Below are 27,425 nucleotides of genomic sequence, written 5' to 3'. Positions count from 1 at the left end.
GAGGCTGCCGGACACTGGTGCCACCGGGCCCTCTGACCACCACCAGTAGGCAACAGGTGAAGTGTCTTGCCCAAGGACACAACGACTGAGACTGTCCAAGCCGGGGCTCGAACCGGCAACCTTCCGATTACAAGGCAAACGCCCAACTCTTGGGCCACGATCGCCACAATCTGTTTCTGAAGCCAGACAAGATGCTTGTGTTATGGAACTTGTTTTGTCTGGCTCCTGAATTGATGAAGTCAACACCATCACGGTTTAAGAACTATCAGCCAAATGCCATCATGCGAGATGAAAGTGCCAGGGAGCCAAATTCTCATTTATCTGAGACTGCAATTTAAAACATCTACTGACCCACACCAGGGCCAAGGCAATATTGTTCTCAGCAAGTATCTGGTTAGACACCATGTTTCGAAGGCCTTTGGTAATTGTGTTATGTTTGAATTTTGAAGCCGAATATTACAGATCACCATGGCATTATGACTTTAGTTTAGCTAATTGATTCGTTTGATCTAGCGTCATAGATAATATATATATATAGCAATAGCAATGGACTGGAACAAAATCTCTAGTGTTTCCAAACAATACTGCTTCAGGGAAACATGTATAAAATGAAAATGTTGAAAAGGTCCTTTTTAAACGGCGGGGGGGGGAGTTTCCGACTCACCTTGTTTTATTTATTGGTATCCAGCTGCCCCTGTGTCTGTGTCGGTCATTTTGTTGGTCTGTTGCCAGCAGCTCATGACAAGCCCATTTAGATAACTTTCCCGGTTATTTCATTCAGTTTACTCGTGTTTGAATTTTCTTCAGTTTGTTGGAGCATTCAGTGTCCGAGGAGCTTCGAAAGTTCTTACTGCATCATTGTGAATTCAGAAAAAAAACATATACTCGATGAAAATCACACAGTTTAATGAATGAATGAATTTGTTGTTTCATGAATGCAAATATAAACGCTGGGGAAAACAAAAAAGCTACTCTGTACTTTGCTGAGTCAACGTCAACACGAGAAACGCATACGCATATCAATACGCAACGAATAACGCCGGCTGCCACATGTTCCCAAACATAAAGTAGTCCCATGTAGGAACGTAAGTTCGTTGGTGCAGTGCTCCTTTTGAACACAAGGGGGAGGCAGAGCAGCATTATTGGAGCGGTTAACCTGAGCTCCGTACTTCGTCACCGGAGGCTTCACGGGAAAAACAAACAAACAACGAATTTAACTAGTTGTATCAGTCCTTTTGGTGCTGTCGGTGAGAATAGAGTTACTAGTTGTCAACATGTTGTGTTAGATAGGTTTTTGCAACTTGCACCGTACCGTGGTCTCTGAAAAAAACAGTTTAAATTTTTTTTATTATATTTTTTTCCAGTCTTGCTAACTTTAATCATTAAAAATACCGGCCCTGTTGTGTAATATCTACACGTTAACGCCAGGTGTCGCTGGTGGACTATGCGTTCCCACATATAGTAAATTCTACTGTAAACGCTGGTCCATTCTTCCTTGGTCGTGACTAGACTGCCGATGAGTAGCTGACATTTCAGAGCTCCTCGTGAGATACATGATGTAGGCTACATCGTATAGTAGCCTGGAAACAAATTTGATTTAGCAGCGGTTGCTCTGAAGCTGCTCATACATCATTTCACTTTTAATATCTTTTGAAAATTGTAAAAGATGGGTCCTAGACTAAACGTTTAAGAGAGTGAAATCAAATTGTGGCACCGTCATCAAGTTGAAAAATTGCGCAATAAAAAAATACAGAGAAATTTGTGTTGGGCCTTCAAAATAAAAGCATTCCTCTGATTCAATGAGCCATTTTACTCTGCTGTGTAAGCGGTGTTTTAATTTGGACGTCACAGCCAGAAGTGGCGTATCAGATTCCGACTACGGTGGCGTCACTCTAGTGAGAAGGTTCCGTGCACTTCACGCTTTTACGTGTGTGAACCGACCGTGTGTGAAGTGCGCGCGCGTGTGTCTGCGTGTGTGTGTGAGAGAGAGTGTGTGTGTAAACACATCTCTGTAGGCTCATGTAGTGAGGGCTGGGAGCTGACTGCAGCAGAGACTTCCAGGCTGAAATTGCGCTCGGTGACCGCTCAGATGAGGAGATGGCAGCCGAATCGACCCGGAGATTCACCAAGAACCTGCTGAAACCGGGGAGCGCGGCGGAGATACGGCAGACGGCGTGCAACGCAGTCAGACACTGCGCAGTGACGGTGAGTACACCCTTGTGGATTGTAAGAAGAAAAATTATATATGTGTATAAAACCACCTGTCGGCCTTTACCTCTCCGTGACGACACCCCCAAACCCTTACATCGGAACCTGGACGCGATGCGGTCTCATCTGTAGCCCGGCAGCCTCGGTCAGACACGCCGCACCACTACACCGCAGCTGTAGCAGACCTGGCATTGACATTCATGTTGCATCTTTCTTTGCAGTGGGTGAGCACATGCAGCTCAGAGCAGTGCCGTTCAGCTTCTGTCTATCGATCCTGCAGTGGGGACAATTCAATGCGTTTAAACGGTTACATCTCGGATAGGTGAGGGATTTGCCGCAATTTATCTCCAGGGCTCATTGGGTGATAATCTGGCTATAAAGTCGTAGAGTCTGTAGTGCTCCCCTGGGGTGTGTTGGAGTTTATTTCCAGTGAGGCTGGGTAGGTGAATGAAATGCAAGAAATAGATCCTTGGTGGTCGCATAGTGGCATGGCACAGGCAGCGGTTTACATCTGCCCAGCGGTGCATAGACACAGAGGAAGATGGAGGAGCAGAAAAAAGAGGGATGGTGGGGGATAAGAAGACTAAACTGACTGTTGGTTTGATTTACGTCTAATTTATACTATCAGTTTTTCCTTTTTAACATCGTAAAATTGAAAAGATGATCCAGTGGGTGTGTCACGCCATAATAATGAAAGGCTGCGATTGACAGATAACAGCGGGAGGAGGGGTAATCCAGGGTGGTGGTGGGGTGCGCACAGGCAAAACAGCAGAAATGGGTTTGTGTGTTTGCAAATGTCCCTTTGATCAATTTGGACAAATCCTCTACCTTCGGTACGCGCGTAAATGCGTGCCCGTTCTGTGGGGATTAGCATAAAGAAAGGTCACTCCACTCGAGTCTTTTTGCAGCTACTCCACATCCTCTTCAGTCTGGTGTTAGTGTGTCAGTGGGACACTGGCAGAGCACAGCATAGCAGGGTGAAAATTGATTGGAATAAAGAGGGAAAATGTAATATTTCACGGCCCATGACAGGATTAAAATGATGTGGCAGACTCACCATGAATGAAACCTTTTCTTTCTTTTTTTCTTTTTTACTGAAAAATACATTTGCTTCTGTGTGATGTTGTTTTTCAGCAAAGAGACCTGCTTGGTGTCTGCTATCTCCCCACTATCACCCTCATATATATTATTAAAGACGAAAATCAGTTAGACTCAGCATTTTTCTACTCACAGATCTAGAAGAATATAGCAGCTTTTTAAAGATCCAGTGGTTACAGAGTGCACACAGCCTCTGTAGGCCTTTCTCACATTTTGTCTTGTTGAGACTCTTGAACAAAACGTTAACGTTATTAAGATTACCTCTGTTTTGCTTGCTATGTCATGTGAAAATGTCATAGGGAATGTCACAGGAAAAATGTCTAGTGAAAAGGTTAAGACATGGAGCATGTTGACGTTCAGGTTAATTTGTGTATGCATTAAAGCAAAACCTACTGACACCATGTTAAACAAAGACTATTTTCAATTTAATTGACTGTTTTTATGTATGCAAATGCTTTGGCTGCAGATTCGAGTTGTACAGCACGAATGCTTTATGGGTTTTAGTAGATTCAAGACATGCTGGATTGGGAAGACAATATGAATAAAATGTGCCTTCTGATGGTTACTTTGACTTGTGTTAATGTAGTATATATCTTTCTAAAAAACCTAAGTAATTAGATTGCAGTAGTGCAACATTTTGATCTTAAAGTTATATACCTGCAACACCGCTCACTAATACATCTAGACATATTAATGTGGATATCACCTGTAAATGGTGTAAGCCGCTGCTGTTCTCACATATGAGAAGTTTACCAGAACACCCAACTACAGTGTTCACAAAAAATTGTGTGAGTTGTTATTTACCTGAAGTGAGAAGCGAAATGGAAACTGTGAGTAATATTGTGATCATGAGCAAGTGGAAAAAAAATTACAGCTCTTTCTTTTTTTACTTTGTCACCTTCTTGTGCAACTGACTGATTTATCACAATTCTTTCCTGCGTTATGAAAAATAAATGTTCATGATGACGAAAAACATGTAAAATAACTTCAATAACTTCTATCTGTGTATAGAAACGGGGTTCAGAAATATGAAGAAAAGAAGAAGAAGAGCATGAATGTGCGTAATACAGATGTTTTAGATACAAATCTTTAGTTGGCGTGTAAATATTCATGGGCGTTATGTGGGTTTTTTTAATGCACGTCCCTCGATGGTGAAAGAAACCAGGTCAGCAGAATCAGACCCTCCGGCATAACATTTAATGAAGCGTAAACCTCTTCCTCGCTGCTCTTGCTGACCCGGTCTCGCTTTTCTTTTCTTGTTCAGCTAGTGTCACCCTCCCTGCCTAACCTGACCTCACATCACCCCCTTCACTGTTTCTTCCATATTTGACTTGCTTCCAGGGCTGTTTTCCTGTTTGTTTCTGATTGACCTACTGCTCTAGATCAGTTTTTGAAGTGTGTGTGCGTGCATTTTTAGGTGTGTCGCGTACACGGTTACTGGTAAATCCCCTTGGTGAACGCTGCATTTTGTTCTGAAGAACTGCTCTGTGAAAGCAATCACTACTCTATGATTACTTCAGTGTTTCTCAGAGTGGTTTGCCCACCCATTTGTACATGCAGGGAAAATGGAAAGGTTGATAGATACAAGAAGGAAGAATGTAATAGTGGTCACAATTTGTTAAAAAAAACAAACCCCAGAAACCATGGGATCTTCGGTTACATATTTCCTGGGCTCTGTCTGCCAGTGAACTGCTGTACACCAAATAAAACATAAAGAAAAAATAGTATAGCCAACATATGTTTAATATATAAGATAATGAAGCTAATTTGTCCTGAAAACCTTTTAACAAAATATACATAAAAATCTACAGCTGCTGATTTTTGGTAGCTAAGTGAGAGTGTTTATGATGGCTCTAAGTAAAAGTGAGCAGCATGGTAGTGTAGACACAAGTGTCATTCTTGTTGTGACTCTGGCTGCTTGCTGGGATGAACCACATGTCATACCATGCCTCCAGGATGCCAGCTACACTAACCACACAGCCAGAGATCGGTGCCAACATGCCCACCCTGGCATCTCACTGCAGCTACAGTGTTTGCTCAGTAGGAAAAGGTTCCTTATCCTCAGTCACCTTTACTTTTTCGGACATACGTATGCTCACAAGATTAATGGTATCCGGTATTTGGTGTAATATCACCAGGTTCCTGTCCTTGCCTGCTCTTGGCACTCTTGATGGCCTTATGGTACCACTAGCTTCAGGCATGGTCACATATTGGCTATTTTTGGTGCTCAGTTTGAATCTCTGGGCAGCTCCTGAGAATTTTCAACGTTATTACTAACCAGCATCTGTTTGTGCAGTCATAGTCAAAGAATATCATAAGCTACCGAATGTGTACGATCATTACAAGGTTTCCAGATGTACTGAAGCTTTTTAAATGCAGAAGACTGTATAACCTTGCATTGCTGCATGCTACATGTTATTTTATGAATAAAGTAGACCACCATTTCCCTTCTATTGACTATTTCAAGCAATCTCTTAAAGACTGACCGTTTGTTCTATTTGATTGGGTTCGTCTTCTTCTTCTTCTTCTTTTGGCCACTTCTTTAGGGTGTTGCACCACTGGATCATCTGCCTCCATCATACCCTTAAGCCATCCAGCTCCATGTTCTATACCCTTTGCCCAATATATCCACTATCCCTCCTCTGCACGTGTCCAAACCATCTCAGCTTTGCATCTCTCTAACACTCTCTCCAAGCCTCTCGGCCTGAGCCGTCGCTCTGATAAAATCATTTCTAATCTGATTGGACATGGCTGGCAACCGCTAATCAGTTTTATTATTAATTAATCATCTCTTTGTTTTTCATGCGGATAATTTTTCAATAACAGAATTGTTCAAGCTCGAGATCACATCTTAATAGGACTTGGCTTGTTTGAAATGGCTTAATGGTCCAAAACACAAAACATTTAAATTACTAGGATTTACAAGGATTTTGAATATAATTCATAACAAAACAAAAGCCAAGTCAAAACAATCTGTTGCTACTTTTGACAAAAAAAGGAATCGATGGATGGATGGGTTATTGTTAATTTCATAGAAGTAGATAATTACATTGGTTGTATTGTCACCACTATACAGGCACTCTGGACTGTCTTGGAGTTACCTAAAGATCTGAAAAACAAAAGTCATTCAAATGAGATCCAAATATTTTTTTAGGCATTTAAACTGCTTTTTTACTGCTTCTATTAAATGCCCGAAACAAATTCCTCGTCAGACTCGCGACATAGTCTCAGGCCTTGGGTAAAATTCCCATGCTTTTTCTTCCTATAGTTTTGTGACCCTGAATTTTTAATTATTTTGAAATGTTAGGAACATTGTCCATATTTCTTCGACCTCCCATTCAAGTCTTTTTTTTCTTTCTTCATTCCCTCTTTCTTCAGTTATCAAAGTCCTCTTACTGTAAATTAGTTTTTGTAATAATCTCTATAGACATTATCCTTTTTTATCTACCTTCTGTGCTAGGCTCATGTTCTGCATGCGTGTTCATGTTTTATCTCGGGCTAAAACGTGTCAGACAGCGTGGCATGCTCATTTGTTTGTGAGGCAGAATTCTGAGAAGATGTTTCCCAGTAACATGTTGCAAGCGTATATCGTGGTTGGGGGGACATGCTGTCAGTTTGCCTCCATTTTTTTCTTCATGACACATCATGCCAACCGCCTGCAGTGCATTGTGTGTGAGTCGCGACCTGCCTGTTTATTAGCATACATGTGTTGCAGCTATCAGTGTGGTACTTGTGGGTGTTCTGAGCAACCAGGCTGCCATTTAGGCTGAATAAAAGTTGTGCATGCATATATATATGTATATATATATAGTAAAGGTGTTTAACTGCTTTATATCTGATGCGGGCATGGTTTTTAATCTTGACCACAGTATGGTACGCTGCTTGTTGCCCGTGTTGCACTTAATAATTTCTGGCAGCTTATAAATTTGACTCATGTCTCACGTCAAAGTCAAATGTTGCAGAGGAAAGGAACTGGTTACAAAACCAGTAATTACCCTCCCATCTCTATACTTTTTGTTACAGAGAAAAGTCAATTAGCAAGGAATTCTAACAGGAAGTGCTCCTTATCACTCGCACAGCTCAATTTTTTTCTTCTTTCTAGCATATCTTACTTCATCTCATCTACCACGCTTTTCTTCCCACGCCCTCTCGTCTACATCTACAAGCTGCCACATTTATTAATTTATGTTGCTGCTCGCTACATTCAGGACCAATTCTTTTAATTGTTTCTATAACTGCCTCCTCTGAGCACCCACTTTGTTTTTTTATTACCTTTTTTTTTTTCTTATTTTGGAAAAGTTTGAAGATGCACTACATGTATAATGTGAAGGAGATCTATCACGTCTCTTATTACAGCTGGACAGGGAAAGGTATTACAAGAACACGGGTGGAATTAAGCCCATAATTGGCTCAGAAATCATCAGTCATTTTAGAGAGCCAGACCGTGACGAGAACAGAAAATGAGGGAGGATGGGTAGGAAGAGAACAGGATCTCTCCCATCGCTCCCAAAAGAGTTGGCACTCAGACTCTAGACTCTACTGTCTCATAAACACTCCATCCATGAGTTTACATGTATATGTGTTTAATCTTACGTTTAGTACTTTTAAGTTGCAGTGTTTTCTGATTTTATTGTGTCTTAGTATTGGCATAGTTAGTATTCTTTGAGTTGTATTAGGCTCTTTGAGTTGTTTGAATGCAGAAGTATAGCACTCCCTCACCCACCCACACCCCATTGGACATTGTTGTGCAACTGTTAGAGTTTGTGAGGAAAGGTCTACACACTTCACAGCAGAAGGTAGAAGTGCTGCGCTGCTGCCTTTATTCCCACTGACTCTGACATAAAGCTGCTTTACAAATCAGCAGAGATAACATTTCCTTGCCTGCCAATAGTTATTCTCTTACATAAGTTGGGTTTTTGGAAATCATGCTGCAGTTTGTGCGTGTGTGTGTATTTATGTATATATATATATATATATGTGTAAAAGGCAGCATGAGAAAAGATACTCTTCCAACAAGAACAATCAAGAGGGGAGCTTTTGGTTCTCGACTTTGTAATGGAACCATTAAAGCAAGACTTTACATAATGATTATCTGGATTTATGGTTGAGGTCGGCCCAACAGCCTTTATGAATTAGAATATTAAACATGGTCAAAAAAAGCAGAGAAGCGGGTCAGTGAAATCAGTGATGAAATTTCACGAAGCAAATGCCACATTTTTAATAAGCACAAGGCCGTTACCTGGAAACTGTTAGGAAAACAAGATACATCTGGGTGAATGACCGTGTTTGCAAAATGATCTCCTAAGGCAAACCCCAATTACAACAAAATTAACATTAATAGATGGCAGTGTATAACATTAATCATGCTTAGGAGACACACACCATGGAAATAAATCTGAAGTACCGGTAATAACCGTGCTGCTCGAGTGGAGCGTATTAAGACTTTTTATTTATTCAGTCATTTTAAAAGGGCACTCTATACAAGTTAAAACATATGCTGCTTTGAATATTTTCATGTGACATGAAATAAAACTGTCTGCAATTACTATCGTTTTTTAGTTTGAAATATTAACTGTAGAGGCACATGACAGAACATAAAGACATTTCGTACTCTGTAGTGATCGTGGCAACGGATGGTATGAAAGATGGGCGTCACTTCCGTGATGTCATCCAGTCGTTTCTGAACTGTTTTGAAATCCTAATTGTGTTATCCCCGTTGTCAGCATGGTGTTTGAAAGAGGATGTGAAGAAACAGGATCTGAAGAGCCATTAGCCAATGAACATAGTACAAATAACCTGGATTTCTGGATTTCCCACAATGTCTAAAATTTGCCCATAAACTCATCAGCAAAGTTTTTACAGAGGCAAAGCCTGAGGGTCGTTTAAGATACTGTTGAGGTTTTGCAGATATGTGCCTGCTAGCTATGTGATGTTAACTTGTTGTATAATTGTGACAACCCTGTAATAATGTAGGGTCAAGTGAAAAAACTCCCAGCCACACAGGCTTGCCTAGTAGTTAGCAAGTGTTTGCAGATTAATATGAATAATTAGAGGCAACTAATCTGCTAGCAACCAAAGCAATTACTAGGAGGTTTCTGTTGCAGCACCTTCTTTGCACTCAATTTCACCCAGGGTGAAGAAGTCACTTGGATGAGTGACGAAACATTTCTCCCACTGAAAACGCTACGTCCAGAATTTGGGATCTACTTACTTGGATGATTGAGCATGCATCAAGACACTTCAATGCTAATACTTTTATTTTATTTTACTTGAACCAGTCTGAGTCTCGTAGGATGCAACATTCACCACCTTGGCAGTTGTAACCTCAACCTTCACTGTTTTGTCTTTAATTTTTTAAAATTATAATCACTTTAAAGGGAATACTTTGAAAGGATGTGCCCTTTCTGGATTCCATTGTGGACACCGTGTTTCAGTTGCTTCAGTCATATGGTTTCCTGGTTTTTGGCAACTCTATGTGCAACTTTCCTGTGTTTTGTAAACTTGTCTCCATGAGAGAAATGGAGGTGTGTCAGACTGCAGATATTAAGCACATGTCTATTAACTTTGAATGATTCGGACTCAACAGCATAGGCTTGGTGGTAGCAGAAAATTTATTGTGCGTGCGCACTTGTTTTCTTTTGCAAGGTTAGACCATGTTTTAGTACATCAACAATGCTGATCTCAGTCTCAGTTTGCATGCATAGCATAGCAAGTGTCAGAGGTTGTGAAAGTGTCAGAGTGTCTGGTAATGTGAAACAGGATGTTCCGCATGCTCGTTTCACTGACACTCTGCGTTTTGTGCCTCTGCACACTTCATTCTGTAGCATTTCTCAGTTATTTACAGCTCGTTCTAAGAAATCTATACCTGAGTGTCCACATAGGTTTATATTATTTTACAGTTTTTACATATATTTGAATGGTAAATGGCCTGTATTTATATAGCGCTTTACTAGTCCCTAAGGACCCCAAAGCGCTTTACATATCCAGTCATCCACCCATTCACACACACATCCACACACTGGTGATGGCAAGCTACATTGTAGCCACAGCCACCCTGGGGCCCTCTGACCACCACCAGTAGGCAACGGGTGAAGTGTCTTGCCCAAGGACACAACGACCGAGACTGTCCAAGCCGGGGCTCGAACTGGCAACCTTCCGATTACAAGGCGAACTCCCAACTATTTGTTCTTTTCAACCTGTGTAGCATCCCTTTCTCCTTTACTACTTAGCTCATTTATTTGTAACTCTTTCCTCTCCATCTAGCTTTTCTTTTGCTCTGGCTTTTCTTATACACTTAAATTCCCTAATTGTCTAAAATTCCTGACGCCCTCACTCCTTTCCCCAAGTCTCTGTGGATTACTTTGCCCTTTGGTTGAAAATTGTTATGTTGAGTCAGAGGTAAATGCAGATTGTTGCCCTTTTTGAGCCTCCTTGCCGACATGCCTTTCTGTTTAAGATAACGTTTTGTCACTTGTCACTAAATGCTTGCTCAAAGTGAATAGTTGGGTGTCCCTCTAGTTCTCAAAGATGTCAGGACGTAATGAGTAAATATTTTCATGTTTACAAACAATGATATTTGAAAAAGAATTTTTCCCCTCAAACTTTGTAAATTTGCAGCAATCACTGTCTTAAAGACTGACTGTGACTTTTGTGGTATTCTAGACTTCTTGAAGCACCTCCCACAGCTTTTTTCTGATTAGTTTGATGGGCACTTCCTAGATACCAAATAATCAGAAGCTCAGTTTTGGAGCTGTGATTTGGGTCGTTGTCCTGCTTTACGAGGAAAGTGGTTTCAACAGCTTCCACAGGGTATGGCTTTGCCTTACCCTGTGGAAGCCTCAGTTGTCCACAGACAAGTCACCCCCTTTTTTTTACCCACTTTGACGCTATAAAGGCTGATGCTACACATACTTAGCTGATTTGTTTAGCTTTTTTAATCAGCAAAATCGTAACAGGAAATGTGATTAACTTGCATTAGCTAAAGTACTGCACCACTGGATGATAAAAAAATTCAAATTAATGATTACAAATGTACTTTTCTTTCAACAACCTGGGAAGTTGACTATAAACTTTTGAACAGTAGTGTATATGTTGTATGTATAAGGGATTAGAGGGGATGAATAGCTCTTTGACATTTGTTATGACTGAGAGATGGCTATGGCTGGAGACGACTCAGTCTCGTTTGGCAAATGACAGTAGGAACGTGCACTGCCAGGCCATGGTGTGTGTCAGCTCTGATATTCTCAATGACTCATTCAGCAAGGACAGAGGAATGAAAGCAAAGAGAAAATATCTGAGCCTGTCACTGCTGACACTGACTTCTACTGAATTCACCCACTGTTTGAACTGCATGATGCGCTGCACATTGATGTCAGTAGTGTGAGTGTTTGCTGGCTGTGAGCACAGGAAATTCTTTTTCTTTTTTTATGTCATACACGTAGCCTTGTAGTTTCAGACTGTCAGTTCTTGAATTGTATTGGAAGAAAAAAACGTCTGTTTAGTCTAGGTAGGAAAAGTGGGCAGAGAGAAAGTATGTGCCTGCCTGTATGTCAGTGTTTGCGAGAGGTCACATGAGAGGAGGAGTGACAGAGAGCGAGAGAGGTCCCCGGGGCTCCGTGCATTGTGCCAGTGTGCGTTTACAATAGGCTCTTTGGAAAGGCTTCACAGCCAGTGAACTGCTCTATTTAGACTTAGCCGACCAGGCTTTGCCTCACGGAGCTCGACTTTTATCCTCTCTTTTTCTAAAGCTCTTGGTTTAGTCTCACCATCCTGCCCCGCACCTCAGTAAGACACTCAGCTCCTGTCTGTCCAGTGTCTGGTCACAGTCCTCACGGTGGGGGTCGTGTGGTGGTGATGGTGTTAGGGGTCCACTTCACATACTGCTCTAAGAATAGTTCAGTAACTCTCTGTGAGTGAATTGCAGTGTTGTCTCTCTCCTTCATGTTGCATTCCAGAGTAGGAGGCCTGAATATGCAACGTCTGCTACCCTTCGACTCCCATGTTCTGCTGCCTTCGCCCTCTTGTATCTGCATACTTACTTGCACTCTGAGGCACTGATATATGATCAGGACTTTTCCTTGTTAACTCTTTTCAACGATTGGAGGGGGTAAGATGGAGAAACCCCAGGAGTGATCTAATTAAGCAACAAATTGGCAGGATGGAATAATATTTTAGCTGCCACCAGCTGGAGAGGACATCCTTAAAATCTGTAAACTAACAAACAAACATGTTTTTGCAAGATGTTTGAATGTTTCAGGTGTTTTTTCTTCCTATTTACTCTGGTTGTGCCCAGCAATAATCCCGCCTTACTGTTTACACCATTTGACAGCAAAATAGATACCAATATAAATTCACACACAAACTGACTTAAATGGAGTTTTTAATGCCAGTTTATAATGGATTGTAAGCAGCATTAAGCTGCATTTAATCAAATTAGGAATCTGTTATAAAGCTACTTTTTTTTTGGTGAATAAACGGACAATCATTTAAAAAAAGTCCAACAAAGTTTTATCTTTAAAATAAATTGCTTCTCACTTTGGAAAGTAGCAGGAATTTTTCACTCCCATGAACCAGTTAAATTAGCACAGAGACTGTAAACAGGGTGGCTTGTAGTTTCCACAGCTGATTAGAGTTTACAGAATACACTATTGAGATATTCATCTACTGGGTTGGATTTTCTTTTTTAATTGTTGGGATTTTTTGTTGGGAGTTTTTAAAAAGGTTGAAAAGGTTTACTGTCTCGTTACCATTGTTATCTTTGTCACTAAATTTTTTGTTTCAAAAATGAACCTTGTTAAGGTTACATTACGTCATGTCGGTATTTCTGCTTCTTAAACTGAACTATATTTGTGAGCTGGCCGTACCGTAATCGAAGTGAAAGAAAAATAATAAATAGCTTGTTATGGTATAGCGTGGTTTGTCAGATGACGTCACATTGTTCAAGAGTGTTCCATCATGACACAGCCGCTGGTTGCTAGGGGAAAACCTGACTGGTTGGCAGCGGTTCCTGGAAGTTGCTGACTCTTGCTGAGTGAAATCAGATGCACCAAAAACCTCCCAGGGTTGTAGAATCTGGACTCCTAGGTCTGATGTTTTGGACTTCAGCAGTCATTTTCCCAGCAACTGCCATCAACCTGCAGCAGCCACTTGCAACCACTCAGGGACTGGTGGCTATCAGACAACTGCTGGAGACCCTTATTCACTTGATGCTTCATTATTATCATGATTTTCATATGTCCAAAATAACCAAAAAGTTAATGTCACGTGGTTAGAGGGAATGTGTCTGCAAAATCTCAGTAGTCAGTCTTTTGTTTTTGGGTTTTTTTTGGTTTTTGGTAATTGCTGATATTAGCTTTTCGTTTTCTGTTTTGGATTTACTGGCTTACTGTGCATTTGCACTCCCTAATAGTTTGTGCCTTAACTCTGCATCTTTGTCTGTGCATACAAGATACATCAATTTTATTTGGCTTAAATGTCAGCCAAAGAGGGAATCTGCAAAAGAAATAGGAAAAGAAAAGCTTGGGGCAGAGTGAGAGACAGAAGAGGTATTTTGAGTTTTTAGGAGGTGGGAGAAGAGGGAAAGAGGAAAAGGTAAGGGAGGATAGCACATATAAAAAAACGCATGAGGAAAAGTCTTAAGAACAGCTGCGTCCTTATTCTAAACTGGGACCTCGGGGAAAGGGAGCAGAGCTGAGTGGGCATCTGGTAGACTGTTAGCGCTGGTTTAGAGGTTATACAGAGGTTACATGTAGGCTTTGTGTAGGTGTCATACGCAGGCGTTCTTACTGAATGTTTCATTGCAATTCAGGCAATCACATGGGCTTTTCTAGAACAGTGAAGATTTAGACTGGGGGTTGATATGAGGTGTTATGATGATTTTTCACTGATTAGCCTAGAATGAAGCTGATATTATTTTTCTGTCTATGTCCCCAGTAGCTTATTATCACACTATCCATTGTGCTGGTATGTGTCTCTGGCATGGCTGCGTAAAAGTAAATATTAGCTTGGGCCCGATTTAGGATGAATATGGCAAGTTCAGAGTAAGGACACATTTTTCAAGCTACCAGAGTTACAGGAAACAGAAATCATTAGGGATAATTGCTCAAAGAATAGTTACGGTTTCCTAGTGTCAGTGGGCCAGGCTGCAATGGGAGTAGAGTTCGGATTTGGGGGTACTTCAGGGTTTGATTTGGCTAGCCTCAAGAAATCATTAAAGTGTCTCGTTGGTTGGAGATTCCCTCACCTGGACAGGAAATAGGAGAGGCCAAACAGCTGTGTAAATGGTCCAGGATAGGATCACAGAGGAACAACTATGACTACTGTGGCAGAGTGGACTTCATTATGTTGCTGTAGCACTCTCTCCAGTAATATCAAGTTTTGATGAACAGATTAATATTGGCAAACCCTCCCCTCTCAGCAGCGAAGGCTCGTCTCTGTTCATGATTAATGTTCTCTCTGTTGGATGGAGAGGCACAATTTAAAGGGGCTGGTCTTTTTTTTCTAAGTCACATTACCTTAAGCCTCGCTTGCTGTATGAGCTTCTGCTATCTACATTTATAAACATGAACTAACAAAGCAGAATTGAAACATACTGTAAAGTATAAGGAGGGGGGGGGGGGCGCAGCCTTCCTGCTTTATCCAGATCAACGTGCATTATCACAAATATTTATTGCTGAGCGCATAGGAAGCTGGTGACCTCAGCTGTTCACGCTTGACTGCTGTGGCCAGACAAGACAGGGAAGGGGGGAAGGAGAGAACAGCGGGGAGACGTGGAGAGAGATGCCACGTGGGAGATTGAATTAATGAGACACAAGCTGTGTGACAGTATAGCTGTGTGTCTGACTGCCGCTCCGCCTGCATGACTTCCTAATTATATGTCTCTTATTCGTCTTATGATGCATGTTTCCAAATGTGGGAATGAGTGCATGCATGTGAGCATGAAGCAGGGTGGAGGACAGGTGTATGCTGGTTTGACCTTCTAGTTTTATTACCATTAGCTCCAATAAGTGCCAGCTAAAACAAACAGATTTACAGAGTAGATAAGGAGACAATAAGATGCTAAAAGTATCGCAAGTGAAGCTTTAAGGGAGACTTATTTCGCACAGCTAACACAAGTGTCGATACTAACATGAAGAACTAATTACAAGAAGAGGAATATCAGCATCTGGTGGTTTAATAACTTGATGGTAGTTTTTTTTTGTGAGTGACATCTTGTTATATTTCATATAACTCTATAAACAATGCAATAAACAGAAAGTATATTTTAAAAGTTCAATCTTTGCAGGCAGCTTTAAGCTTTCCCTTTCACTTAATAATGTTATACATAATTACACATAATTCTTATCTCTAATTTCACACTGTCAGGTTCTGTTTCTTTTATTATTCACTGTTGTAAAGGTGATGGTCTGTTCAAATGCCGCACCTATATATGCAGATGTCTACATGTATACTATGCAAAGGGTTGAAGCGTTCTTCCCAGGGTAAGATAATTGGCTACTAAGAAAATAGTTGTCATTTTTAACAATGCAGCTCATTTTCTGGCAGCTGCTCCTCACTGGCCGTCTCTCTTTCATATTCTCCATCTCATCTGCTCTTTTGTCCCCTCCCCCAAACATCCCTCCTGCCTCAGGAGTTTAGTTCTCAGTTTAAGACATTTTAATAGCTTCCTTTTCTAAACAAACCAGCTGCCAGAGGACCAGATAGTTGCTCTGGCACAGAGCGCCTCCTGGAGGTCATTTCTTATAGACTAGGGCAACCAACAGCAGCACGGGGGTGTGGGGACAGGCATTTCCTCGTCAGCCACACAGGCTGCTGTATTGAGTCATCAGCACTAGATGGCATTGGCAGTGTGTTGTAGCTCTGAAGTCAGTGCTTCCTGTAACCTCACCCAGCTCAGTGCAGAGGCAGACAGAATCTGTGAAAGAGTCCGCAGTATCTTCCTCTTTGATCAATAATTCTGCACAGGCACATTCACAAATGAGAGCTGTGATGCAGTTTTGCAGTTTTGCAGTAGAGCACTATGTTCATCACATGAATTGCTTTACCCTGTAGATTGCACAGGGCGAGGTGGCGGAAAGGAAATCGACATCATTGAGATGGTCTTACAGCTTTGTTAAGAATGCATTCTTTTCAGGTATTGTTTGGCCACAGCTGCTGCAAACTGGGGATAAACTGTACATTTCTGCAGGCGCCTAAAACACTGTTGAAAAAAGTTGAAAAAATTTCTCACTTTAGATCTCGTGTGTCTTCCTGTTTGTGTTGTGATGGTGTGCTGCGGTGACACACTCGAGCTCTGAGGTTTTACTGAGAACAGAACATCAAGAGAAAAAGCACTATCACAAGTGATATCATGTGATTAGCGTTAGTAAAAGTACTACACAGCGACACCTGAAACTGCAAACATTTTCTTTGCTTTATCTCCCCTTAGCACCTCTCTGCTGCAAGCTCCTTTTCACGAACTACCACAAGTCACCTGAACAAATGTTGCAGAAACATATGTGTGCAGAAAAAAAGGCTCCTTAAATTATCCCCCTAACAAACTCCTAAGAAAGTGATCCCATTGTATTTATCTGGGGGCTTGGAGCCTTAAGAATTCCTCTCCTGACTCTATCCTACTTCAGCTACTCATGTCTTTGAATGTCACAAGTGAAACCCTGCACATGTGCTTGCTGTGTGAGACGACGAGGGTAGTTTAAGCAACAATGAGGTTGACCCTGTGTTGCTGTAGTTGCACTATGAGTGCCAGTGGCAAAGCTATAGTCTGTTGAGAGCCAAGTGCCTTTGATTGACAGCATTCTTCCTGTTGTGGTATCCATGGGAACAGGCTAGTGTTTTCCCAACTAAACTCTTTAGAGTTCTGCACCACATCAAACACGGCTGCTATGAGTCAGCCTCCAGCTCTACAGGGAACCTAACTATAGCAGAGCTAACTGCTTACAAGGCAGTGTGCAGGAGTTTTAATGGACTGTGGTTTCCTACTTGGCCTAGTTGGCTGAGGTATTTGAAGTCTGTAAAATGGCTTATGTTTGTCTTTTGCTAAAATAGTTTACCTCTGTGTGTTTGCAGCATGCACACTGTCATTAAACCTCCTGCAAAACTGTTGCTTTGTCACTTCTAGTGTTGTTTAGCAGAGTAACAAATCTGCAGTGGGGTTAAAGAGACTGAGGCTCTACAGCTGGAAATAATTAACTCCACAGAAAAATGGCAGCACACTGCCCTGCACACCCCAGTGATGTCATCTATTATAAAAGTTCAAACTTGCACAAAACATAACCCCAGTCACATATAAGCCTACAAAAGCATATGTAAGCACACATACAGTCAGACATACTTAAAGACATATCGCAAAGATAAAAATGGACGGGCACCATTTCTGATTGAGCAGGTTAGTAAGCCAGAATATTCCAATAACAATTGTTATAAAAGGTTAAAAGTTTTTACTTGGAAATCCCCAAAAATTACTGGCTACTGATTAGCTTATGTGTGCTCCAAATAGTGTCTGTATAACTTCTGTTATTTCTCCTAAAGCTGCCGTCTAAAATAGCATTTAATTTCCAAGTTAAATCATCTCTCCTTCTCCTTTAAGACAGAAAGTGAAGTGAAACACCGATAAAGCATGACTCTGTTCAGATGTGCAAGATTAAATAATAAAAGACATCATAGTCTCAAACCAACACGCTTCATTTCTCCTAGTGTTACATGCTTCTTAAAGCATAGGTTTTGTCAAATCGTGGGAAATAAATATTACAAAAATGTTTTTAAACATTTTGATATTTTTAATCACCTTGTTATCCAAAGAAATTTCACTAAATATAACATGTCATTATTTAAAAATATCAAAAACATCTACCTAGACTCTTTAGAGGATAGTTCTGAAGTACTTGTTAATGTAGGCATGCAATTGCTCCTTTTAGTAGAACTGTACTTACAGAAGTGTAATATTTGGAAACAGTTTGAAAGTGTGTGGAAGGAGTAAATGAGAGTACAAGATCAAGATAGCTGTGTAACACGGAGACTTTTCTGTCAACTAGAGGGCATGGCTGTGTGGGCATATTTTCATGACAGGACCATTGTGGAGGCTTGGCATACAAACAAAGCCCATCTCTGTGGTTCTGTGTGTAATAGCTGCGCTGCTATAAGGCATGTTCCTCTGAATATCCTTCAGTGAGAGGCAGGGGACTTGGAAGCAGAGAGGCGGCGGTGGTGGGTGCGGTTAATGTTTCTCTCCACATAGTACATTGTACTGGTCATATGCACTGTCATCTCTTACTGAGTGGGGCATGTTAATATTTGTACACAGTGTGGGAGAGGAATTGCAATTGCGTACGTGCAATAATCTATGCGTCTGTTTTTGTGTTTTGTGGTGTCCGTTGTGTGTTATATTTAGCTATGTAAAGCATTATAATAATTAGCATTTATGTGGGTGGGGGGGTGTGATTTTTCTGCCACTCTGACACGGTCATTAATGACCTTAATCATGACTTAACAACATCACCATGGTTACCGCCTACACTCTGCAGGGAACTAGGAGTGTGCAAACGCCTGAACCTGTAGATTATGTGTCTCCTGGTTATAATTCTCCTGATGGGCTTATACATACACACACCCAATTATTATATAGTACAGATAGAATGTGTAAAATAATGTCCCATGTTGCTATTCTTCCTATTGCAGTGCTTGAAATATGCAACATTTTGAGCTGATTAGTTATATTGTAGTGGAATATTCTAGCCATCCATCCATTTGTCCAATTCAGGGTCATAGGGAGGGCTGGAACCTGTTCAGAGAGTATACTCTGGTCTCCACTCTGTTGCAGGGCTAATAAAGAAAGACAGGAAATCGAATTACAATGCCTAATTAATGTACGCAACCCCATACCTGTTTTTGGACTGTGGGAGGAAGCCAAAGCACAGAGAGAAAACCCACGCAGAAAGATGGAGAACATCCAAGGGCCTCAGCAGACCGTGGATTCAAACTCGGCAACTTTCTTGCATTGAGGCAAGATAGCTGTGTAACATGGAGACTTTGCTAACCACTAATCCACTGTGCCGCCCATCATGGAAAATTACTTTTTCAAATCTGCCTTCTCTCCTAATGAGCACTAACTATTTGCTATTATGATTTATTTAGTGCTTTATATTTAGAAGTGAATAGAAGGTGCTTTAGGCTGACTGTATAGTCTAAAAAGTGAATACTGTAGGTGTATTCAAGGGCAACTCTTCTGTCTATAAAAACAAGTCTTGTTTTATAGAAATCTATGAGAAAACGACCCTGCTGTTCATTTGCTTACTGACCCCTGTAAACACATTCCTAATGAGATAATGGTCTCAAACATTAGTTCAGGGTCTAAGAGAAAATGGATGGTTAATTGTCAATCCATCCATTTTCTCAGCCACTTACCAATTTCTGTGGGCGGAAGGTGACATCCTGGAGACTTTATGCATGACAATTAATTTCACGCATGAATATTAATTGTGTAACTTGTAGTCCCAGTCGCCATAAACTAGACAGTGATGGAGGTCATGCTTTAGGTTGTATTTTTGGTGATTGACATATCACTTTCTTATGAGCATGCGGTTTTCTCAGTGTCTCAGAAAGATCCAGCGAGTCTCATGATGTCGTTCTTCTAAAACTAAATAGGGCGATGATCATAAAGATAAGATTTTGCAAACGATTGGGCGATATCACAGTAGATATGTTTCTCATCTGCTAAAACAGTGCTGTTCCTTATTTTTTTTGTTTTTTGTTTGATTGATTCTTGTCTATCTCAGCCTCCAGCTAGTAGTACTTTGACCCAGCTCAGCTCCATTTTTCCTTAGTAAAATATGTATGTAACTTTTATAGTGATAATAACTGACAGTAAACCAAACACAAAAGCTGCAAAACTCCTCTTCAACAACCTTTGCCTGACAATAGTTACAGGCATAGTTTCCTAAAATCTATATTTTGGTCTGCTTCTGGTTCAGCAAGTTCAACTGGCAAGAAAAACAAAGAAGATTTTATAATAAGAAGAATTTCAAATTGCTGTAAAACATATGAAAACCATTTCGTTCTGTGAATACACATTTTTTGTTTCTTTCAGTTAAGCCAAACACTGTGAAAGTGGAACATGAACAATAAAGCAAGACCAGATGTTTTGGCGACATGAAAAAAAATGGCAAAAGTGATCGTCACTGGCACTCAGAGACAGCTAAAAGTAATTTAATAGATTTTTTTATGTGGAATACTTCGCTTGGTGTCCCAATACCTACCTATGTGCTAAAGTTAATGGAAGTTCTCATCTGTTCTCTGCAGCCCTCTGCAGACTTTGCCCGTAAAGCCACCCACTTCCCACTTTCCATCCACTTTTCATTCAATAGCCTCTCTCACAACTCCACAACTCTCTCCACTGAGCCTAACTCTCTGCCAGCCTCCAATTTGGAGCATTATGCAGGATGTACTGTAGAAAACAAATGCTTACACATCACAATCACTATGCTCTTTCTTTAAAAAAAGCAACAGTTTATTTTACCTAATCAACCAGAATGTAGGATAGCATATCTGTGGCTTAGCTCATAAACCGCAATAACACAAACTGAGCCAGTAGAGCTCTGACTTGAAAAGGACTGGTGTAATTGGGAGACAAATGGGGAAGGACATAGCAGCAGAATGAAAATCAGGAAAAAAAGATGTAGGTTTGTGTGTGCAGGAGTCTGTGTGTATTGCAGCTGGTTCTGGTCAGCTGACTCCTATTGCTGACTCTGATTTGTTCGATGAGCTCGGCTGGGTTGAACCATGCACAGCTGCAGTCGGTGTGTGTGTGTCTATTAGAAGAGGGAAAGAGAGAGGGAGAGACATGTAAAGCTGCCAGTGTGTTAGCTCAGCAGCATTAGGAGCAGGACACTGGAGCAGAGCAGTTCAGCGAAAACAAAACTGGCAAAGCAGGACTGGGAGAAGTGAAATTGGAGAGGAAAGCTGGGACGGGCACAGGGAGTTTAGGATGGAGCTTTACTTACTGCATTGGGCTTGAACCGAGTGCAGCAGCACTGGCTGGACCAGGGGCTGAACTGAGCTGTTCAGGGCAAACTGCTGTGCCTCAGTTCAGGTGACGCTCACACTGCCAGACGGAATCAGGACAGGCTGGACTTGGAGTCTCCAGCTTTGGATTATGGGTTGCTCGGCCAGCGTGGTACTGCTCCTGCGATCAGTGGGCGGGGCCGACTGCGGTCACATGTGTTCACGACAGGACCAGCTGTCACTGGATGCTGCCACGCCCACCTTAGAAGGTTATACCACTACCACCCCATCTCTGACCATCGTTGTAATGGTAACCAGCACAAGTGCACCTCAAGTTTCCATGCATGCACGTGTGGGCAGTTTGTGGGAACTTCAGCATGTTCCTGTTGTGTAATTGTGTGCTTCATTACAGTAAATCTTTTTTACACATTTTCATATTTAATGAATACCTTAAGGTAAAATTCCTGTTTAAGTTTCTCTGTTTTGTAATATTACCTTCTGCATACTTTTGGACTTCTCCTGCCAAACTTTCCCTCTTTTTAATTGCCTTGGTTTTTTACACCCTTTGTCTCTCTTGCTGCTTTTGATATATGATCAATGACTGGGGCCTGGCTGTTTCCCCTCACAGCTGAGAGCCTAAAGGACGGAAATGGAAAGAGGAGACTAGAGAGGGGGTTGGTAAGGTCAGACATAAGGAATCTAGTTTCTGTGGGAAAAAATCTGCTTTCTCTGCGTATGGTGTACAGAGGAGATGATAAAAATAGCTATTTAAACAAAACCATTACTGAGATGTTGGGTGGGAGATGTTTGACTGAGCGAATCAATGACTGCATGAAAGAATTCATGACTGGATAAGAGAACTGCCGAATGAATGAAATAAAAAAAATAACTTGTTTCTCCTTTCTGACTGTTTTCATTACGTGTCAGCCATCTGTTTGGTCTCGGCACCAGCTTGTCTTGGCCAGATTTTTTTTAATTCCCATTGTGATCCCAGTTTCTGTAAGCCCAGTGGAAAAAATGTTAGACATTTGGCAGAAATGGGATCTTTACAGTCCCCCTTTCTGTTTCTTCGTTTCCCCCGTTTCACTCCACTCCATAAACCCCGTCTCTTTTGGTGCCTGTTTTCTGGGCTCTGTAGTAAACGAGAGTCACAATAGTTTATTTTGCAAAATCATCTTAGTCAGCAGATCCCTGTGAGCAAAGGAGCATCAGCTGATCTATTCAGGCCAGGTTGTGCTTGAAACTAGTGCACTCGCTCTGCATTAACTAGTCTTTTTCACCAGCATGTTGTGTTTCCAGGTCACAGTGAGACATTCATCATTGCCAGCAGCTTTGCCAAAATCTTGCTGTAAAATGTGCAGCTGGAAGCCTAAATAAAAATACAATGCCACTTCCAAAAAAGCTGGGATGCTGTGCTAAATGTAAATAAAAACACATTGCAGTGGTCTGCAAATCTCATACACCCATATTGTATTCACAATAGAACATATAAATCATATCAAATATTTAATCTGAGAAAATTTGATGGCAGCAACATATCTCACATCTCAACACAACACATCTCCAAAAAGCTGGGACAGGGCCCCTCTTCTTTTAACACCAGTCTGTAAACCTGCTGCCGGACATCTGGGAGAGGAATATCTTCCTTCTCTCATCTGGTTTGGCTGCTCACTAGTCCTTAATAATGTGCAAATGTTTTTAATCAGTGAAAGGTTTGTACTGCAGGCAGAATCGGGACTCTTCTATTAAAAAACCTTGCCTTTCTTACAGTTGACGTGATGCTTTTCTGCATCATGTCTATATATGGCTCCTTTAAAATACATTTGTGGGTGGCATGGTGAACCGTGTGTACAGATAGTGATTTCTGGAGGTGTTGCTGAGGCCATGCAGTGATTTTCTTTACAGGTGGCACTGTTTTTAATGCAGTGCCACTGAAGATCACGGGGCTCAAATACTGATTTTCATTCTTGTCCCTTGCGCACAGAGATTTCTCCAGATTCTCTGAATCTGTTGATGATACTATGTGCTGCAGATGATAAGATACTTATCATTTATCATTTTGATAAGTTTCAAAATGTCCCCTCCTATTAGTACCACTTACTTTTCCAGCGTTTAGTTGCCACTGAGATTTGTTGCTTTCATCAAATTCAGACCGAGTTGCTGTGAATAAAATATTGGTTTCTGAGATTTACAAATCATGCATTCTGTTTTGATTTACATTTTACATTTACATTTTGTTTTTAAATGTTGTGTGGGGTTGTAAAGCAATTGGCAATAGACACCCATACTTATCAAAAAGAAATAAGTCAACCGACTGTCACTTTTGAGCCCTTTCCGGGTCGCTGAGGTCTCTGGAAAATGGCCAATGTTTGAAAATGTTTGTTCTGCTTCAGGTTTCTGCCAGTTAGCTTTATTACTTCATATAATTTTACAAATCTACTTGTTTAAGCATCCATCAATGCACCTAAAAACAATAAAAAATAAAAACAAACAAATTGCTTCGGTCTTCATTCTGTTTTGGTTGTGACAAATGTGAAACTGAGGTTTATAGGCCACCGGTGTACACTGTGGCAGGGCCATTATTCTGAAGCGATTACATTGCACAATCAGTATTCACATTCACTTATTGTAGAAAATGTGATCTGGACCAATGTAAAACTGACTCTAAGGGTTATGAAAAGTTTGCCATTTTTTAAAGCTGTTTCCAGTTTTTGACTGGCTCTTAAGCCATTTCTCAACATTTTTGGAAAAACTCCTTTGTGACCATGAAACCGATGTCATAAATTTGTTATAAATATGTCATAAATATCTAGAAGAACCTCCATCCCTCCACCTCACCATCAAGTATGACACGTTGTCTCCTCTGCCACACAAGTGGTGGTCAGACCGGGCTGCAAATTCTGCAGTTTCCCCATAGCCACTGTCAGTCCTCTTCATACTGAAGTCTCTAGTTTCTTTGAGTGACTTTCGATAATGTGTCAGGGATTAACAAAACAAATTGGAAAATATGTGTCCATTTGCTGTGAAACAAGAGCTGTTTGTGGTTTTCAAAATGGTCCTCACACAGCTGAATGGAGAAGCTTAAAAAAAGAGGATTTTAAAACATTTGATTTGCATTTTGCAGGAGGCGTGAAAGATGCTCATTGAACCACTAACTCCACACGCCATCTTGCCCCAAAAGAAGTAGAAATGTTGTTTTTCGTGAAATGAATGTCTTCTCTTAGAAGTGTCCCCATCAGTTCCACCGTGTCTCTTACCAGACCATGTATTGCTATAATGATGTAAAGCAGATGGCTTATGTCTGGGTTCTGTTCCTCTGTGCTGTCTCAGCAGCTGTCTCTGTCCCCCTCTTTCTCTTAATCCCTATCAGTCTCTCACACTATTTATCTTCTTCTAAACTCCCTCTCCCTCTCTGTTTTTGTCACACTTTCTCACATCTCTCCCTTTACAAGATAACATCCTCTTGAATCTGTCTAGCAATCTACAAATGACACAGACCAGCTTGTGTACATGGTGTGCAAAGTGGGGAAACCTAATTCATCTTCCTTTTTTTTCTTTTTTCTTTTTTTTATTTAGCTATCTGGCTTAATAATATGTCATCTTATATTTATTTTCTTCTTTTCTCTTTTAACTAAATTAGACGTCTATGTTCATGGATATGCTTGATGAAAGCAATAGAGTCTAGTGATCTATTTGCATCCTCCATACAGCTGTAGTATACCAACATCAGCACCCACTCTTCCTCACTCCTGCCAAGAGGAAAAGAAGAAACAGAGGGTGGGACTTACGGAAGTTGTTAAAATCTATGTTGAATAGGTTGAGAACGAAGAAAGAAGCAAGCTGGGGAGAAACAGAGTGTAAAATAAAGTCGTTTTCTGCTATTTGATGAGCTGAGGAAGCTATAGAGGAAGGAAGGGAGCTGGGGTAGAACAAGGGAAAGGAAAAGAGTGAAAGAAGGGGAGGATGCAACTGCTGCTTTTTAGTTGTGTCGGCATTGCCGACTGGAAGGAGTGCAGCACTAAGAGTGTAATCTGTGTTTCGAATACAAAACATCAAAACCATGAAATTAAACATGCAACTGGATAATTTTTTAAAGACATCTTATAAATTGCATCGAAGACTGCAAAATAAATTACTTGCTCAAAGTAAAATAGAAGTCTTTGCATTTGAGACCTTTGCATTTCATACTTTTGTATGTGACCTGACTGGCATCCAGCTTGATTATGTGGGAAACTGTCTTTACACTTCACCTTAATACGTGCTAATCAAGCAAAATCAGCTACCCACACCTAGTCACTATCTAGATCTTGTGGCCATAGGTAAGGGTATGAAGGTAGATTTTATGCTTAGCTCTCTCCTTACTACAACAGACCGGTGCAGTGTCCACATCACTGCAGATGCCATGACAATCTCTGCTCTGATTTCCCCTCACTCATGAACAGCGGCCCAAGATACTTAAACTCTTCCACTTGAGGCAACAACTCATCCATGAGATGGGGTGAGCATTCCACCCTCTTCCAGCTGAGGACCATGGTCTCAGACATGGAGGCGCTGACTCTCATCCCAGCTACTGCAGACTCAGTTGCATACCACCCTGCTGCAAACTGGAGGTCACTGCCTGATGAGGTCAGAAAAAGCACATCAAACAAGATGTGATCCTGAAGCCACCATAGTGTAGACAGTTCACCAATTGGCAACACCCAGATATCTAATTGGCTACCTCCCAATCCCAACTGGTCACGGCAGATGGCTGCCCCTCCCTGAGAGTGATTCTGACAGGGGTTTCTTCCTGTTAAAAGGAAGTTTTGCCTTGTCACTGTTGCCAGGTAGTTGCTTAAATGAGGTCATTTGATTGTTGGGGTTTCTCTCTATTATTTCAGGGTCTTTACCTCACAATATAAATTGCTTTGAGCAACTGTTGTTGTGATTTAGAGCTATATCAATAAAATGGAATTGAATTTGATAATTAATAATGCATACTGTGCAAGAGAAATTGCATTTTATAAGTGAAATGAAAGCTTTCAGGGAAATACAACTTGTGCCCAAGTTTTCAGAGATATCCCTGAGAAAGGACAGTTATGTGCAAAAGTCTTAAGCCCTCATTCAATTACATTCTGCTAGGAAGACAGGAGGCAGGTGCAAACATACCTGGAATGCAGCATATAAGACAACACAGCCTAAACTCTCCTAGGCAAGCTTTTGTGTAGTTTATTAAAATAGTCTTCAGGAATATTTCTTCAGCTTTCTCAAAAGTTTTTCTTTGGATGTTGGCTGATCGTACACTGATTCACACTGCTTGAGGGCTTTAGGGAGGCCAGTCCATGACTTATCGTTTTCCACCATGTGGTTTTCCTTCCAGGGATTTTATTGCATTGGCTTTTTTGTTTGGAGTCATTGTCATGCTGAAAAGTTAAGGTGTTGCCAGACGCTTTCCAGATAGTAATGCATTGTGGATCAAAATCTGATGTTGCTTTTCTGCCTTCATATTTAAACATTTTAACAAGATCCCCAACAGCACTGTCTAAAATGCTGCCCCAAACTATGACATAGACTCAGCTGAGTTGTACAGATGGCTGCAGGCACTCACTGTGCTATACTGATGATGAGTTGAACAAAAAATAAATAAATTTGGATTCAATGTGACTCACTGAAAATGAATGAAAAAAGCAGACAATGTCCAAAGAAAAAAATGTGAAAATGTGAAAATGTGAAAACCTTCAGAAAGCCTGGAGAGTCTTTGCTCAAGACCACTTTAAAAATGACAAGACAAAACAAAGAAATGAGAGTTGGCTCAAGACTGTCGCACAATAGTGTTTAATTTGCAATGCTAATAGCACGTCCAATTTTAATTTACTATATTAAAACATGCAGAATTTGTAACAGTGGTGAATATAAACGCTACATCTATTTTATTCATGGTCGTCTGCTCTTCGAGGACTTCCCAAATCACCTTCATGCATCCAGTTAAAATCCTGCAAAACCATAACGCTGAGATCCCGTGTAACACCTAAGCAGATACATATGTTTATGTATATCATCAAATTTGTTTCCTCTTTAAAGATCTTTGTTCTGCTATGAGGTTTGAACTGGGGAAGTCAGTGTGCGTGGGTGTGCACGTTAGCCTG

General features: G+C 40.9%; 1 protein-coding gene across 1 annotated transcript in view; it reads left to right on the top strand.

Annotated features, from left to right (window-relative positions):
* Window positions 1-1,971: 1,971 nt before the first annotated feature.
* dock10 (dedicator of cytokinesis 10) overlaps window positions 1,972-27,425 on the top strand; it is a gene marked incomplete at its 5' end in the record, with an annotated part of 64,447 nt that continues 38,993 nt past the window's right edge. Inside the window, 1 exon segment of the mRNA XM_042218079.1 lies at window positions 1,972-2,205. Coding sequence (XP_042074013.1) covers window positions 2,098-2,205 — 108 coding nt within the window.

Source organism: Haplochromis burtoni, unplaced genomic scaffold (assembly GCF_018398535.1).
Source record: "Haplochromis burtoni strain Fernald_Lab_line unplaced genomic scaffold, NCSU_Asbu1 Contig_15, whole genome shotgun sequence".
NCBI lineage: Eukaryota > Metazoa > Chordata > Actinopteri > Cichliformes > Cichlidae > Haplochromis > Haplochromis burtoni.
Note: the sequence above shows the minus strand (reverse complement) of the source record. Positions and strands in the feature narration are given on the sequence as shown.